The sequence below is a fragment of the Genypterus blacodes genome, unplaced genomic scaffold (genome assembly GCF_046128005.1).
Source record: "Genypterus blacodes isolate CSIRO-AG114 ecotype Tasmania unplaced genomic scaffold, CSIRO-AGI_Gbla_v1 ptg000133l_1, whole genome shotgun sequence".
Taxonomy (NCBI): Eukaryota; Metazoa; Chordata; class Actinopteri; order Ophidiiformes; family Ophidiidae; genus Genypterus; species Genypterus blacodes.
In genome coordinates this window covers 4,448,075-4,465,205 of record NW_027466935.1, presented here as the reverse complement: position 1 = coordinate 4,465,205, position 17,131 = coordinate 4,448,075, and the positions used below count along the sequence as shown (strand labels likewise).

Genomic DNA, 17,131 nt, shown 5'->3' with positions numbered 1-17,131 from the left:
TGTGGTTGTGAGGAATAACAAAGAAGTCTAGCAGCTAAATGGCTAAAGTTGTTTTGTGTTCGGCTGATTCTCTACTCCCTGTTTCTCTTGTATTCACACACATACACACATACAGATAACTGCCAAAATGTATTTTAAACATGGTGACAGCATTCCTTATTGGAATTGGTGTGGTTTATGCCTGTAAAGGAAGCTGCTGATTTGAGAGACTGTGTGGATTTGTTGAAAATGAGAAGATGCAGTTCACTCAGCTGCTTGTTTACTCAGCTCCTGACAACTCTAATTTATACTTGATTACACTTTGAAACTGGTCCAGAGTAGAATACTGATCGCAAAGCATATATGAAGATGTTTGATCTGTACCTGTTCTGAAGGCTCTCCACTTCCTCACTGAGCTCTTTTTCATTAACATCTTCCTGTGTCAGCACTGTCATCTCGGCGTCCATATCCGACCTCGCAAAATCTTCTGCCAGAGTGTCCATTGTGACAAAATGTTGACAAATTTCGCATTAACTTCCCACCACGACTCAACGCCGCTCTGTTGATGACATTCTAAGCTAGCGTGCGCCAGTTGAATATTCATGCTCAGCGTGATCTTGAAATAGAAGACTAGTCTTCCAGTGTTTCATCTGAGGCATTTGCAACATGGACAGGAGTTGACATGCCATCTGTTTACACGGAGTGAAGCGTAATTTATCAATTGCAATGATTTGGTTTAATCTTTAAGTTGTTTATGGAGGCTATGATATAATTAAAACTTTAAAAATGCAGCATCATAAAGTAAATTCAGTGTCTGTGTGTTATTTTGCATGCAACATCTAAATATAATTTTCTTCAAGTATCCAGTGTCTGTGTCTGTGTCTGTGTGTGTGTGTGTGTGTGTGTGTGTGTGTCTCATGGGGAGGTACGCATGTCTGACAAGGGATCAAATATATCTCTTAATCAATTTCACAGGTGACAGTAAACAGAAAAACTATGAGCCAAAAACACCACCACCTCATTTATCACACACACACACACACAGAGAGAGGGAGAGAGAGAGAGAGAGAGAGAGAGAGAGAGAGAGAGAGAGAGAGAGAGAGAGAGAGAGAGAGAGAGCGCATATATCCTCATGGGCAGCTGAAACCATCAGTTTTCTGAAATCCAATATCCTGCCATTAAAAAAATGTGCATTTCTTTACTCTTGCACCATACTTCTTTGAAAATGTCAACCTCACACCTGTCTGTGTCCGTCTTCCTGCAGTGTAACACAGACACTGCATGCCAACTAAAAGACCTGAGGTGCTGGGGAGAGTTTTGCTCATAGGAACACAGGCTCAATCTAAGCAAAAGCTGTCTTTGCTGTGTTCCTCTGAGTCATGGCCATTTTCAAACTTCAATCTTCATGGTGCTTTTTGGGCATTATTCCTGCCCTCCATAGGTTTCCATTTACTTTAGTATGGTATTGAAACTTGGAACATTCAGGAACATATAATTGTAAAAATCCAGGCTGTTTTTATTGATGTGAAAGTTACTGGTTGTTATTGTTAATGCAGTGAACACTCACAGTGCTGCTTTTCTAAAGTAAGCCAGTTTCAAGCGTCTGCAAGGTGAATTTCACACTCATTTATTTATTTTTACCCCTTGGTTGTATTCTTTAAAACTTATTTAGGCTCAACTTTCATGTTTATATCTTCATCCACTTGCCCCTTTGCTCTATTTCAGTGTGAAGTATGAGCCATGTCAATCACTGTCCAGAAGATGGCAATCATCAATTGCACAAACTAGTCTAGTGTGTGTTCTGTAACTCAGTCATTACTTCTCTTTGTACAGTTGAAAATGAAATGTTGGTATAAATGATGTGTCTCTGAATCTTATTGCCACAGGTTCGGATCCAGTCGTTGCCTCTTTTGTGTTTTGTTCTGCCAAACGGAGCGTGTTATCATCATCTTTATTGTAATTATGTTTTATCAGAAATAACGAAAAGTGTGATTGAAAGTGATGATGTCTTTTATACAACGCGATGACGTATTCTCCTAGTGAGCAAAGGATGACGCACAATAAATGAATAGATGAGGGGCAAGTAGAGGAGAATCATCATCATCATTTATTTCTTCATCAGTGAAGCCGAGCCGCTGATGATCTTCTCCCGAGATTAAGCTCTTTGTCGACAGAATATGTTAATCATCGCTAAAAATCATAAATCATGTAAACAACTAATGCAGCGATAAAACTTTGGAATACGAAGGGATGGAATTTGATGGAAGCCATCTGGGATTTATCGACAGGTGAAAATTCATCTATCGTCTCTGCGTCTCCAACTACATCTGGACGTCACACACTCGCAGAGCTGCTGTGTCAGTGAACGCAACACAAACATCAGCATTACTCAAGCGCGAGTGGCGACAGCAGCCGAGCAACGAGTGGATCAAACCAACTCATTTTGGGCTGACAAACTGCAAAAACGCGCTGGAAAAGACGCCTTTTCCCAAACATTGTTGCGGTTTATATTGACTCGAAAGTAAATACATCAAATTCCAGCTCAGTTTGAATCGGAACCCCGCCGCCGTCGCTGCTGCTGCTTGTGCTGCCAGGCTCGTCCCGACTTTAGCTCGCTAATCCCCGCATATGAGGAGGACCAGGAGACGGTTAGCCCGCGAGTAGCAGCCGTGCTCGCTCCCCCCCGCCGCCCGGGTCACCATGCAGGCACCGACACGTTTGTTTGGGTGAAACGAGAAGCCCGCCAGTATGTACCCGGACTAACGACGAGACATGTCGGACTGAGACGAGCTCCGTGGCTCCGGCGTCAGGTCACAACAACCACAGGGAGAGAGAGAGGGGGGAGAGGGAGAGAGGGGATCAGTAGCCTGCTGCAGAGAACCGCCGACAGGATCATCTCAAGCTCCGTGTCAACACCAACAATGGGGTATGTCACTTCTAGTACACTTAAATGTTGAGCTGCGGTTCAAAGGTGTGACTGAATGGATTTTGTGGAGATTTCAGTAGGAAACCAAAGCGGGAGTTGCTGCCACCAGTCTGGGCAAGCGGCGCTAGCTTAGCTACCCGCGGCTAGCTGCATGAAGTTGGCACTTACTCCTGCCCCCTTGTAACCTTGACAGGGCACAAATATACAAGAAATAAATGCTTGACCGATGTAAACTGCACCGGAGGCGTAACGTGAAAGTATATATGACCGATCCCAGTATGTGCTTATCGTTCTATCCTCTCCCAGCCCCCTGAAAAACCAACAGAGATTACAGTAACCACAAGATTAGGCTGCAATGAAGCACACTATTGTTGTGAAGTGATGACAGACAGCAGGCCAAGTGTCACAGCTCAGACAATAAACTGGGATTCATCATTGTGTATGTTTCATTACAACCTGATCAGGGGACGGAGGTATCGGATCATATTTTCTGTATAGTTTGTATCTTTCTCTTTCTCTAAGTCAAACCTCATTATTAAATCCCCAGCAGACAAGCTGATCCGTGTTACAGTAGCCTCCTCTAATGTGACAACACTGATGTGTGGCGACTCTTCTGATTGAGAGAGATCTAGTTCTCCCTCCACATGAGAGCAGAGGGAACATGTGATGTTTGTTGTCGTTGTGGTTGGTGGAGAGCTGCTTACCTCATACAGTGCACGTCCTCTGTATTTGTCAAGGAAAAAAATGGTTCTAGTACATTTAACAATCTTATCTCCCCAGACAAAGTAAGAGGCCATGTCTTAATTGTGCACTCAGCTCCCGATTAGCCTGTCAGATCTGGCTGTCCTGCTTTGGATAATGAATGAATGTAAACAATCTGTCAGCCTGGACTTTGACACTTTCTGAATAAAACACCAGGACTCAACATTTGATACATTTGAAAGTTTCCTGGCCATCATGAATGTTGTTTCATTCTTTTTAAGAAAACCACATCCAGGCCAGTAACCGATCAGTCAGCTACCTGGATCAGTATCTTATAGTCGCTCTGGGTCAAAGCTGCTGTCAGAAGAATTGTGGAATTGTGTGTAATGATGAAGATGAGAAGATGAGAGGCGTTATAGTGGTGTTGGATGAGGCAGCAGCTTGTTTGCTTTGAAGTTGCTGACAGGACGGAGCACATCTGGCTTCTAACCGCCACATTCAAGTTCTCTTCTTCTCTTTTAACATTTTTGTTGTCTGCAAACTATCAAAACATGTGCCTCCTGGAATCTCAACATTATTTATGCTAAATCTTCTATTTAGATGTGTGTGAAATGAAAAATGAGTCAAATAACTTGATAACAAGAAGAGGATTATGACTTATAAGGAGATAAGGAGTGACCCTGCATGGTGCTTTTGTGTTTGCCTTTGAAAAGGCTAAGGAGCGTGAAATAGGCTGGGAAAAGATGAGACACACACACACTCACTGTGTGTGTGTGTGTGTGTGTGTGTGTGTGTGTGTGTGTGTGTGTGTGTGTGTGTGTGTGTGTGTGTGTGTGTGTGTGTGTGTGTGTGTGTGTGTGTGTGTGTGTGTGTGTGTGTGTGTGAGATGAAGAGCCGACACAGGTGCGGCGAGGCTCCTCTTACTCACCTCTTCACTTCGTAGAGCAGCGAGAGCCAACAAGGATCATCCTCACACAGGCTGACAGACAGACAGACAGCATGGTTTGAGTTTCAATGGGTGCACTTGCTGAATGAATGAAGTGAGCCTGCGGTGTCTAAAGTTAAAGCCATGAGAAGGACGGGTCAAATTCTCTAAATGACAAGGAAAAGGTGCTACATTGCCTCCTTAATTCAGGATAAACAGAATGACCCCATAGGAAAGCAGCTTCCATCCTATCATTCCTTGCCACAAAAATATTTAAAAGACAGTTGTCATCTTTCCTTGGTCTGGTGATGTCACGGTTTGATGGAAAGTTGTAAGAAAAGAAAGGAGAAAAGGACATTCTGTAGAAGGCGGTGAGCTGTGAGGCGTTATTACCTCCATCTATCTTGATAAATCATGGGGAATGTGATTGATAGTGTCCCTGAGATCAAAGACTAAATGTCTCCTTTGCAGGTGAACAGAATGCTCACACACACACACACACACACACACACACACACACACACACACACACACACACACACACACACACACACACACACACACACACACACACACACACACACACAGGTCTATCTGAGCGTATGGGCATATGGGCACTTTGAACTGGAGGTTTGGTCTTGCCGAGCCCCGCTGCCTCCCTGTGTGAGTGGGTTAACTGTGATGTGATTGGGCGGCGGAGCATGTGGGAAGCAGAGGGAGAGATGGAGTTGGAGGACGTTTTTCATGACCGGCCCCCGAGTCACGTGGCGGTTGCCATGACGACGCGGCAGCTAAGTTAGTAATGCAGGGTTATTTCTCTGTGCCTAGCAAGCACAGACTGCAGCTGTCAGTCGTGTGCCGCTGGCCCCATTACCGTCGCCGGATTGCTTTATTTCAACTTGTGTAGTTAATAATTAAAAACTAAATGTACATGACGCTTATCTGAAAAGCAGCGGAAGGAATGCTTTACGGTAAGGCATATAAATAAGGAAATATACAATAGTAATATATAACTTAATCCTATCAGACAGAAAAAAGCAGTTAGGTAAATATAGATCTTCAAAATTGTATAAAAAATTAAATTATTGTAAACAGAACTCTTTGAGAATTCTCTGCTCTGAAGGAAACTTTCATCCGGATTGTGGTCAATTTACTTTGAATAAATGCAGCATAGAGCCAAGCAAAATATCATCCATGAATCCAAGTTCTAACCCAACCCTAACCCTCCAATGAACGAATTCCATAAATGTGACTCAAATCTAAATAATTCCAAGTTCATTTGTCCAGTAAAAGGTAAAAGGCGCCGGATCAGCAGAGCTCAATGACCGGTTTAGCATCAGTATCAAGTAATAATTAAAAACCAGTTGGACGTTGAGCTGAACTCTCCAGACAGTGTGTCTTTGTCTGCGTGCCTCTATGCAAAAAGATGCGTGTGTGTGTGTCAGTGTGTGTCCTCTGTTTTGCTGAATCTATCAGCTGGTTGTAAGCGGGGAGCTGCTGATTTGATAACATCTGCGGTCAGATTCCTCTGTCAAAGCACTTGTCATTGAGCCTTGAATGCCACAGTGTGTTTCATTGTGAAAGGGATTATGTGGCAGCAGTCCGCACACACACACTTACACACACACACACACACACACACACCACAGGGGCAGTTTTTCATCTAGGCCAAACCGTCAACTAATGACACCCTTTAAATATGAAATGAACTGCTCAGAATTGTTCAGGGCGCCGGCACAATGTTTGATTCTGTCTGCTGTAGTCAAATGAAAGTTTGTGTCATAATCCTGCCGAGAGTCTGACTCTGATTCATCATCTCCATTTCAATCATTGTTCTAGCATTATATAGTCTTTACATCGCGACTAACATGATTATACTTCAACCTTAGTGTGGAAAAAAATGTTTATAAAGCAACAAAATTGTGGACTTTTTTCTGATCCGTTATCTCTGAATTGATTTCTGATTGATTGCTGATATTGCTGTGTAAAAAATGAATCAAATTAAAAAAAAACAATGAATTGCTTATTGATTTTAGTTCAAAGCTACGCAGTGACCTTCATCACTTCTTCATAGAACTCTTAAAGCCACTACTTTCCACAAATAATGGCTGTGTTGAAAGTTTGGAACCATGTTGGGCCCCTGTGAGACATCCTGGCTCCAACACTGCTGGATTTACTTTAGCGCACACACACGTGCGTGCACACACGGACACTACTAGGTAATAGATAAACCGGGAACAGGTGCTGTAAGCAAATAATGCCAGAGGACAAGAGGAAGCTTAATGCCTTCCTGATGATCACACATCCACACCCGCAGCGTCCACGGTGTGTGAAGCCGGTACACACCCTCACATCACAACCACGTCCATGATTAACTCTGTCTGTCTTTAAATAACATCTGCAGCGTCCCCGATCTGCTGACTTAATTAGCCTGGAGAGGAGGCATGAGGAGAGCTTCTTCCCAGAGCGGAGGACAATCGCGGCGTCCCAGAGGAGACTCGGAACAACGGGGAGAACCTCTCCCTGCCAAGTAATCGGATCTGCCGGAAATCTCGAGGAGCTTGGCAGGATAGACGTCTTAGTGCCACGTTCAAGCTCGTGTTAGTTTAGAGACTGAAGGATCCAGATCGTAGACTTGTTGGGTTCTTTTGTCCCAGCAGTCCAGACTGACAGACGCACATGAAAGCAAATCTCAGTCCTGCAAAGTTTGAACGCAGCAGAATGACGGAAGTGATGATAAGGATTTGCATTTTGGATATCGGCATGGTAACCACAACACTTATGGATGTCATCTCCATTGCTCGGGAAAGATTTCATCTCAACCTGATGGATGAACACTTCATTAATCTGTGACCTATCCAGGGTGAATGAATTGAGAGAATCGATGGAGGTCTCATTAGGTAAACAGTATTGGAATAGAGCCGGCACTGGATATTGATCTATGGATTGGAGAAAGAGCTAAATCCAATAACAATACATTGGTCAATACTTGTGTCAATGTAGCATAGACTGGATTTGCTCAGCAGAACATGAGGAAGATGAAGGCCAGAAGCAGCAAAAGCAGCCCAAATATGGACATGTGGAAAGGGATGTTGATGATTGATCTGATTAATCAGTGTTAAATCAATTGAATCTTCCCATTCTGCCTGAGCCATGATATGATGTAACAGAATAGCAAACGCTCTGTTCCTAGTCATGCAGCTTCTCGTCTCCCTCCGTTGCTTCCAAGTCTTCCCTGAGCTCCCTCATTCAGGTCGACCCTCTTCCTCGGTCACTGGGACGGGGCTTTGCTAGGCCTCTCGTGTTCGCTGTAGTTGTTCCGCTCTGTCATATTTGCCTCCATATGGCGCCATCATGGGTATGAAAGTGGTGAAACGCGTGACCGAGTCCAGCAGCAGCCAAACACACTCTGGCTCCGGCTCCAAACCTCCACCTGCCAAACAAACATGGACGCGTTCCATCTCTCTCCGCATCGATCTGAGGCGGTGTGTTTGTGTGTGTGTGAGATGTTGTAAACAGCGATCAGTCAGCCTGTTGTTTGTGTAATGAGCCTGATCCTTTTGCTTTGTCATGCGAGGGTGTTCGGGTCGCTGATTCAGCCTGAAGAGAGGCGTTCAGGAACCTTGGCTCTGATTTATGACCGTCCCTACATTAGCATATCTGCCTTTGCCTTTTGCTGCTCTTCAACATGCACACCATTCCATCTTATCATTTCCGCCCACACACGAGGCTGTGTGTTTGAAGAAAGTCGCCCAGCTTATGCTCATCACCTTCATCACTTGTACATACTGTCTGTTCTTCACCTGTACCAGCTATTCTTATTCATTTTCATGTGGGATTTTTAACGCCGTCATTCTGAGTCGGCAAAGTCATAAAATCAGCATTTTACATTTAAATGCTGATTGTGATTGCTTACGACGCCATTCAGATGCTTTATTTCGAGTGGCTGGATGCTGAACATAAATCACTTTTAAGGACTCCAGCTTTCCAGTCATCAACTCCACATACTGAAGTGATTGTTGCGTATTCGGTTTGATTACTTTGTGTTATTTAGCATAATGACAACTCGGAAACGGTGGGGAAAAAAAAGAGTTGAAGGCGCTCGACTACCTGCTTCTTATTCTTCCATTCAACAACACAACTCTGGCAGGGGGGGGAGGGGGGGGGGGGTGTTGAGTGTGCAAGGTTTGCGTGTGTATATTTACCTAGACACGCTTGTTCTCAGTGTGAACGCCTGGTGGCTGTTGTGCGGTACACAGCGGGCGATGGTGAATTATGGATGCGCGGGGGATCTGGGAGGCTCCGTCTCTCTCACCTTCCCATTCAGTCGCGTTCCTCGATTCTCTCACTTCCTTTGCTCAGCTGGAGGCGATCAACCTCCCTGTTTAATTGATGCACGCGTTTGCTTTTTATGTCTCTTGTTTCATCCTGTTGTTGTTTTTACGTCACTTGTCTATTTCCGAACACAATCTCTTGTTCTTCACTCTGATTGGTCCTAAGAGAGGCGGGAAAACCCCCGAAACCGATTTCAGAAATGGTTCGTAATTCTCATCCACCAGACCGGGCAATGATTGGCTTCCAACAGCCAATCAAATCCGCCGTAGCATACTGACAATTACAAACCTTCATACCAACCTGACCGGGTCTGTTTCCCCTTTTTCTTTTAAAGCCAAATGTCGCACTCTCACACGACAGGATTCAGTGACACCCGGAACGTTTACGACCGCAAAGCAAACTTCCGATGGCTCCGTCTTTGCCTTTTTACTGACCCTCTGCTCGTTCCCTCTCACCGCAGGGAGCAGCCCATCTTCAGCACGCGGGCCCACGTCTTCCAGATTGACCCCAGCACCAAGAAGAACTGGGTCCCTACGAGCAAACATGCCGTTACCGTCTCCTACTTCTTCGACAGCACCCGGAACGTCTACAGAATCATCAGTCTGGATGGAACTAAGGTAGGTAGTGTGTGTGTGTGTGTGTGTGTGTGTGTGTGTGTGTGTGTGTGTGTGTGTGTGTGTGTGTGTGTGTGTGTGTGTGTGTGTGTGTGTGTGTGTGTGTGTGTGTGTGTGTGTGTGTTTCTGCCATAATGGAGCAGCAGAGATGGATGACCTGTTTGCTCTGGACCATGGCCATGGCAAAGCAGCGGAAGGAGGTGGTTGAATGGGTTTATCTAGGTGGTTATGTTATAATTTTAGTGATAGAGAAAGAGAGAGGGGAAAAGAGAGAGAGGGAGAGAGAGCAGGGTGGGGTTAGGATGGTTACATAAGGTCCTCTGGGTGACTGTGGCTGTTGTGGAACTGGTGAGTAGCTGCATTCTGCTGGAAATAGCTGAGAATGGGCGTGTTGCTGCTGCTGCTGCTGCTGCTGCTTGATGACATAATCACCCAGACAAACATAAAATCATGGCTGCCAACAAAGGAAACGCACAGACCGACGCAGCACAACATCAAATCCTTCATGTCCGACTTCTTTCCAAATTCCAACATAAAGTAAACTTGCTGGAGGAATCCATGTGGTTCCAGGTGAAGGCGCTCCCTAATTCCTGATTGAGGTCTCAAAGCTGCTGTGGATCACACATGTTACCCAAAGCAGCCCCCCCCCCCCCTCACACACACACACACACACACACATCTGTAGCTGCTCAAGAATTTAACAAACAATGGGGTAATTCATAAAACAAGGCGCCGGACCAAATGGAGCCACACAGCCACCTTCCCTCACTCGCAATGGTTTGGTGTCTGAAGGAAGCTAGGAGGAGTAAGCAGGTTCATAAAACACTCTCTCACACACACACACACACACACAGGTTTTCCTTCACGCTTGGCGTTCTTGTCCTCCACAGGCCATCATCAACAGCACCATCACCCCCAACATGACGTTCACCAAGACGTCCCAGAAGTTTGGCCAGTGGGCCGACAGCCGGGCGAACACCGTCTACGGCCTGGGCTTCTCCTCCGAGAGCCACCTGGTCAAGGTGGGAACACGACAGACAATAACACGTCGCCCTAGCAACGTCCCCTGAGCAACGCCATATTCCCCCACCCGTCGTCTTACACGTTGGTTGTGTTGTGCTCAGTTTGCAGACAAGTTCGCCGACTTTAAGGAGGCTGCGCGGTTGGCCAAGGAGAAGTCTCAGGAGAAGATGGAGCTCACCAGCACACCTTCTCAGGTATCATCAACCACGCCACACACTTAGTAAACACACCTGTAGTCATGTTACTCTTGTCAGCGGATGCGTTGTGTGTATTCTGCCTGTACACGAAGTTAACGAGCGCTGCTTCTCGCGCCCTCTCTGCTTTCCGTAACAATTCCTCCTCAGGGTGGCGCTGTAAAAAGGAATGTGTTATCAGCCGACAAAGCAGGTAAAAAGAAGGTAAAGAAAAGAAAGGAACCGTTACTAGTACTCCAACTTCCTGGCCCTGTCCCGATGACCCCGGTTGACCCCAGCAGGATCTCCCCACAACATCACTGTTGTTGCTCCACGTTGTTTTTGGGGAGAATCCTGTCACCTGTGTTTGATAACCTCATCATCATAATGTCAGACCAACACCTGTGACCCCCTCACCCCCTTCACCCCCGTCTTTCAACCCTCCACGTTGACGCCCCCGAACAGCCACACAAATGCTCTCAAAAGTTGACAGCCACGAATGATTAGCAGCTCAAATATGACCCAATAATATCCAGTCAGGCATTTGAAGAGGAACGGTGAGGTGCATTTTTAAAGTAGCTATGTTTTGGACCTCACACTGCCCCCTAGTGGCTCTAGTATTCAACGCTCCTGATGGACGTTAAGGACAAGCATGTTTGTCAGTTTCATTTTTTGAGAGCATGAAACTGTAGATCACTGTAGTCATGTCTGAGAACCAGAGTGTGTTTGTTTGTTTGTAATTGTACTGTTTTCTGTCACAAATATGCAAAACCAGGACTCGATCCCGGGCGACCTGCTGTCACCTATGACCCCGGAGAGCATCAACGGCACAGACGACGAGAGGGTGACACCCGACACTCCTCAGCACGCCCAAGTGCGAGCGGAGCCGTCGCAGAACGCGCTGTCCTACTCGCACAGGTGAGCCACAGCAGGTCACAGCTCGGCCTCATGAGTGTGTTTGCTGTTATGCTAGCAACATAAACAAACTGCGCCACGAACGTCTTGTATGTGCTGGGAGATTCTTGAACGACCTTTCCCTCCCACAAATATAAGACCACGTTCATACGAAAGCGGAAAGAAGCATGCACACACACACAAACATACTCTTCCTCTCTACGGAGGTCGTGCACAGGGCCGTGTGAAAGACGCGTTTGGGACCAACACACACATGACCCTGAGAAACAAAACAGATGGTGGATTGTCCCTCATTCTTCTCTGCTAATAACAAACACAAGCTGTACCTATAACGTTCAAATAACACACTTTATTTAACCTTTTTTATGAATCTGCTCCGTTGTATACAAGAACACAATGCTAGAAGGCTCCAGAACGACCCGGCGCTCCTTCAAACTAAATATTTCACGTGTAACGCCTCCCGATCACAGAATCGTCACCTTCAGCTTTATAAACGACGCGGCCGCTTGTCCGTCGGCGGCTCGTTGCGACGCTGATTTAAAATGAAATTGGCACAGTGCAGCGGAGAGCAGCAGTGCATGCTGGTTCTGCCCCGTTCATTCATTATTCAACCGCTCCCCCAAGGCCCCGGACAGCTTTAAAACATCACATTAAAACACTGTGTTTGCTTCCTATTAATTATAAAGCACTTAAACGAGAGGAGACGCTTTGTGCATCAGATTGACTGATCACAATCTCCACTGTGTTAAATATGCTGGAGGAGGATTTGAATGGATTAATAGCCGCGGTGGAAAACGCAGAAAAAGTAGTCCAGGTTAACCAGTATTTAACAAAAGTAATCAATATTTTCAATCAATATCAATATAACGTTTGAGGTGATTTGAGCCGCTTCCTCGCATGCTGCTCATCTTTGCAAATTGTGCAGTAAATATGCGGTAAACTGGGAAATTATGCAGCGTCGCGGAAAATTGCGACATTTTGCTAAAGCCGTAGGGGCTGCGAGGGGTTAAGTGTGGAGGAGTAGAGGTGTGGATACTTGATAGGCGGCGGTTTCCTCGTGCTTGGAAGATTTTGCATAACGGCGTGAAGCGAGAGCTCTGCACAGCGCTCAGCTTCGGTTACAGACGCTGAAACTGGATTTGTTTTGATGCCGTCAGTGCCAAACGTTTGAGCGCCTCGCGTGTCAACGAGGTCGTTTCCTGACCCACAAGTGCGTTCGCTCCAGTCCAGCCCGTGAAAAAACATTAACATTTGCAGTCTCTAATCCAATGACGTTACATGTGTTTCTGTGTGTGCGTGAGTGTGTGTGTGTGTGTGTGTGTGGTCTCTGCTCTGTACATGTTATGGAAACATTATTGGAATGATCATTTGTTTCTCTTTCGCATGTCAGAATAAACCTTTCAGGACAGTTTGGTCCAAAGACTTTTGGCAGATTTGGGGGTCAGAAGTCTCTGATTATAACCGCATGCTCTTTTCCTCGCATCCTTTCCAGTTCAACCAACATCAATAAGCACTGGGAGGCCGAGCTGGAGGCGCTGAAAGGGAACAACGCCAAGCTGACGGCAGCTCTGCTCGAGTCCACCGCCAACGTCAAACAGTGGAAACAACAGCTGGCGGCGTATCAGGAAGAAGCTGAAAGGCTCCACAAACGGGTATCCAGCCAGAGCCGCGCACCTCAGCCGGACAAAGCACAGACAGAGCACAGTCCCAATGATGTGTGTGTGTTTGATGTGTTCCAGGTGACAGAGTTGGAGTGTGTCAGCGGTCAATCACCAGTGTTCAAATCTCATAAGACGGAACTCAACGAAACAATAGAAGAGCTCGAGCTGGCGTTAAGAGCCAAGGAGGAGGTGTGTGTGTGCGTGTGCTGGGTTGGTTCATAGATGTGTGTGTGTGTGTGTGTGTAGTTTGTAATAAAAGCTGTGTGTGTGTTTTTGTGATGATTTCTAGGAGTTGGAGAGCCTCAAAGCAGAGGTGGAGAGTGCCAACGAGTTTCAATCTCACAAAGATTCTCTCACACAGAAACTACAGGTGAGTGAAACACAGCAACGGATGAGCTGACGACTAATGACAGTGACATCAAGGCTCAAACTCTACTCACTAAAACCAAGATCCACTGGACCTGTTTAGCTACTATTGTGGCATGATTTCAGGCTTTGCACTCCATATATATCTACATTCCAAGAGAGAGAAGAAGATTGATTGTCATCGATGTTTCATACAAAGCCAAAGTATCCAAAGTAGATCAATGAAATTAAGTCAGATTTAATTCTACATATGAATGGAATCTCACTCTCACTCTAAAAGTCCTTTTTACATTTTCACAACACGTGCTGCATATACAGCAGACACATCACAAGACCACTCAGTCACCTGACAGTGCAAACAAAACTGTGACTCTCAACGTATCTTAGCTGGATATCTTGCTTTTGCTGCCCTCCACTGGTCAGATTTGTCATTGCACTGCACTCATGAGCGGGGAAACTCCATGCAGTCGGATGCAGAAGTCTTAACGATTTAACACTTAAGTGCTTTTGTTTACTGTGAAATAATAGCATACTAATGTTGTCTCTTGTCAGGATACGGAGTCGAGGAACCAGACGCTGGAGGCCCAGCTGGGTGACCTGGAGCAGCGTCTGGAGAGCGACCAGATGGAGAGAGAGGCTTTCCGCAAGAGCCTGCGCTCCCTGCTGGAGCTGCTCGACGGCAAGATCTTCGAGCTGACGGAGCTCCGCGACACGCTGGCCAAGCTCATCGAGGGCAGCTAGAGCGCAGAGAACACACGCACACACACACACATACACACCACGGGCTCCCATCACTGCCACCAGCACCGCCTCGCCTTGGCAATCAGAAATCCCCTGCACACTACTGCATGTTGCCATCAAGAAAAAAGACTTGTTCTCTCATTTCGACACGTATGGTGGATGTATACACACTTCTTTATGCATCGGTACACACATCCTTGCCGTATATTCACATTCACACGTTTACAACGGCCTGGTGAAGAGGCTTTTCGGACGCCTTTTCCCTCCAGCGTTCTTCCCATTTTTTGTCTCTTGACGGCAGATGAACACGCTGCTCTTCTTTCAATCTTCCTCTTTCCCATCGTTATCTGACTATCATTCCGTTTTTTGACCCCTTCCCTCCCGAGTACCAGATGCTCACATCCAGACGTATATCACTGTCAGCCAAATTAAACATTTTCCGAGTCCGACGAGAGACTGATCCACTTTTTACACTCGGATCGCTTCATTTTTGTTGTCGGGAGCTCCGCAGGTGAAGAGGTCAAACTTCCTGATGAACGCTAACCGAGACTGTGACCGAAACAATGGGGCTGCCAGATGTGGGGGGGGGAGATTTTGTTTCTAATCCAATCTATAAGCAATACAAAAGGCAGATATCAGAGGAGAAACTCTTTTTCCCAGTGTCACTTTCAGGTATTCTCCTCCTCACTGGGATACTGCGAGTTTAGACCACGAGCACGGTGGGATTCTGTTCGGCTGCGGCTGTGACACACTCTTTCTTTCTGAAACACTTTTTTTGAAAATGTTGAAACAAATTCATAGTGCACTTGTAAAAATGGAGTCGGGTGTATGAGCGAATCAGATTCTCTTTCTTTCCCTCGTTTATGTTTTGCGACTTGGAAGTGCAATGAATGAATCTTGTGTTTTTGCTAATTTATTACTAAAATAACTGGTATGGAGGGTTACCACGAATATATTTCCTTTCTTTTCTTTCTTTTTTTAATGTCTGGTATGTGGGTGTTGAAGTAGTTTTTCTTAGTTTTGGAAATACTGGCAATACTTTGAAGTATTTATCAAAGGAAATGAAACTCCAGGTTGGATTTTGTTTTGCCAAATAAGTTCATATTCTTGTACAGATCTGACATTTGCTGTTGCCTTTTGGTACAGAGATGCATCAACGGAAACTGCGGTACTTTTGTTTGTGGGATTAACTGTTGCCAAAACTTCAGTGATATGCTAAAAGATATCATTTGTACGACTGAAGAACACTATTTAAAGGGCTTGTTGGTTCCGGTACTTTTGGGTGAATGAATGGCTCCAGCTGTGACTTTAAACACGTGGGGAAAATGGTGAATTGTGATATTGCAGCTTGAAAGGGAAGAGCTTTTTGAATAATAATTTTAAATGTTGATTATACCACATGCTTAAAAACACAATTGTAATTTTGAGTTTATAGTAAAACAACAATAAAAAGAAACTGCTGAGTCATGTCAGTCTTTCGTATTACACTGATCATATTGCGTGTTTGATTGGATGTGCAGGTTTAAGGTTCAATTTTAGCAGAATACTCAAAATGAGACAGGTTAGAACTTTGCAATCCAGTTACATTTCCATGATTGATTTTAAAACATTTTGGAAAATGTGACTTTATACTGTATGAACCCCAGCAACATATTGAAGTTCAAAAAAACCAAAGGAGCGGAACTGTGTATCAAATTGCACATTCAGTACAATAAATAAGGCGTAAAGAAACTTTTTGTAACTTGTAATGTTACCTTTCGTTGAGTTTGGCTTTTAATCAACGCTGGATTCAGGCCTGGTGCGTTCGGAGTCCAATACATTTCTCCCCCGGCAGTCTGAAAGAAATCGACTCAATAAACGCTACAAGTCCTTTTCTGTACTGTTTATGCTATGAAAGAGTTTGTTGATAACATGGATAGCCTCATAAATATTATAAATATCTAACCAAGCTTACCGGATACGTCGTCAAAAGAGAAGTTGTTTGATACGCGCTCAAAAATTGTTGTTAAATCGACGAGACAATAGTAAACAAAGTAATGATGCATTCACGGTACTGAGGCTCCATTTCCGATTGTTTGTGATTTTTGTCGAGTCACTTCCTGCTCAAATCTGACCCAGTTTGCAAGCGCGTGGCGTTTGTTTACAAATTCTGGACCGCAGGTAAATGCAAATTAAGGACTGTTTGTGAACATTACCCGAATACGAGCAAAGCAAACGAACTACATATCTTAATACAGCCTTATTTCATTGGGTAGAATTTTCTGGAATCAAACAAGATCAAGAACTTTCTACAATCATTAATTTTGGACTTTTAAAGAATACATATCAGGTATTGATTACTTTATATTAAGTATTACACACTATCTGTATACATAAGTATATATACACACAGTGGTTATGCAAAGTCTTCACACCTCTTCCATTTTTTATGTTTTGTTGGTACATCCTTAGGTTGAAATCACTCATCAAGGGACACCCGATATCCTATGAAAAAGTAAAATAGAATTTTAGAAACATTTGCTAATTTGTTAAAAAATTTAAAGCTAAATTATCACATCGCCTGAAGTATTCAGTCCCTCTGCAGTGTTACTTGAAATGAATCTCAGGTGTGTCCAATTACCTTTGATAATGACTAAGATGTTGCTATGCCTAGTTTGGAGCCCACCTGTGGTTCATTAAACTGATATGACAACATTGAGGGACAAGCCAATACAAGGTCCAATAGTTCATGAGGCATTAAAAAATGAAAACGGGTACAATTTGGTGCTTTT

The 17,131-nt window shown here is 44.7% G+C and overlaps 1 protein-coding gene and 1 long non-coding RNA gene across 2 annotated transcripts; one reads left to right on the top strand and one right to left on the bottom strand.

The window, feature by feature from the left end:
- The first annotated feature begins 2,352 nt into the window (after positions 1–2,352).
- homer1 (homer scaffold protein 1) lies at positions 2,353–15,845 on the top strand. The gene is made up of 9 exons (XM_076164250.1): positions 2,353–2,905; positions 9,328–9,484; positions 10,372–10,503; positions 10,606–10,698; positions 11,453–11,595; positions 13,085–13,244; positions 13,332–13,442; positions 13,543–13,623; positions 14,172–15,845. Exons 1-9 carry the CDS (start codon positions 2,901–2,903, stop codon positions 14,358–14,360), a joined length of 1,071 nt encoding a protein of 356 aa, XP_076020365.1. The 5' UTR covers positions 2,353–2,900; the 3' UTR covers positions 14,361–15,845.
- LOC143011396 (uncharacterized) lies at positions 10,773–16,413 on the bottom strand. Its single transcript, XR_012964910.1, has 3 exons — positions 16,315–16,413; positions 16,115–16,195; positions 10,773–10,855 (listed from the first exon to the last, which is right to left on the bottom strand). It is a non-coding gene; the product is annotated as an uncharacterized LOC143011396 (long non-coding RNA).
- Between the last annotated feature and the right edge of the window lie 718 nt (positions 16,414–17,131).

Excerpts from the sequence above, each read along its gene's own strand:
- homer1 (XM_076164250.1), top strand. Across the intron at positions 9,485-10,371 it reads TCAGTCTGGATGGAACTAAG|GCCATCATCAACAGCACCAT; the intron begins GTAGGTAGTGTG and ends TGTCCTCCACAG. Across the intron at positions 11,596-13,084 it reads GCGCTGTCCTACTCGCACAG|TTCAACCAACATCAATAAGC; the intron begins GTGAGCCACAGC and ends CATCCTTTCCAG.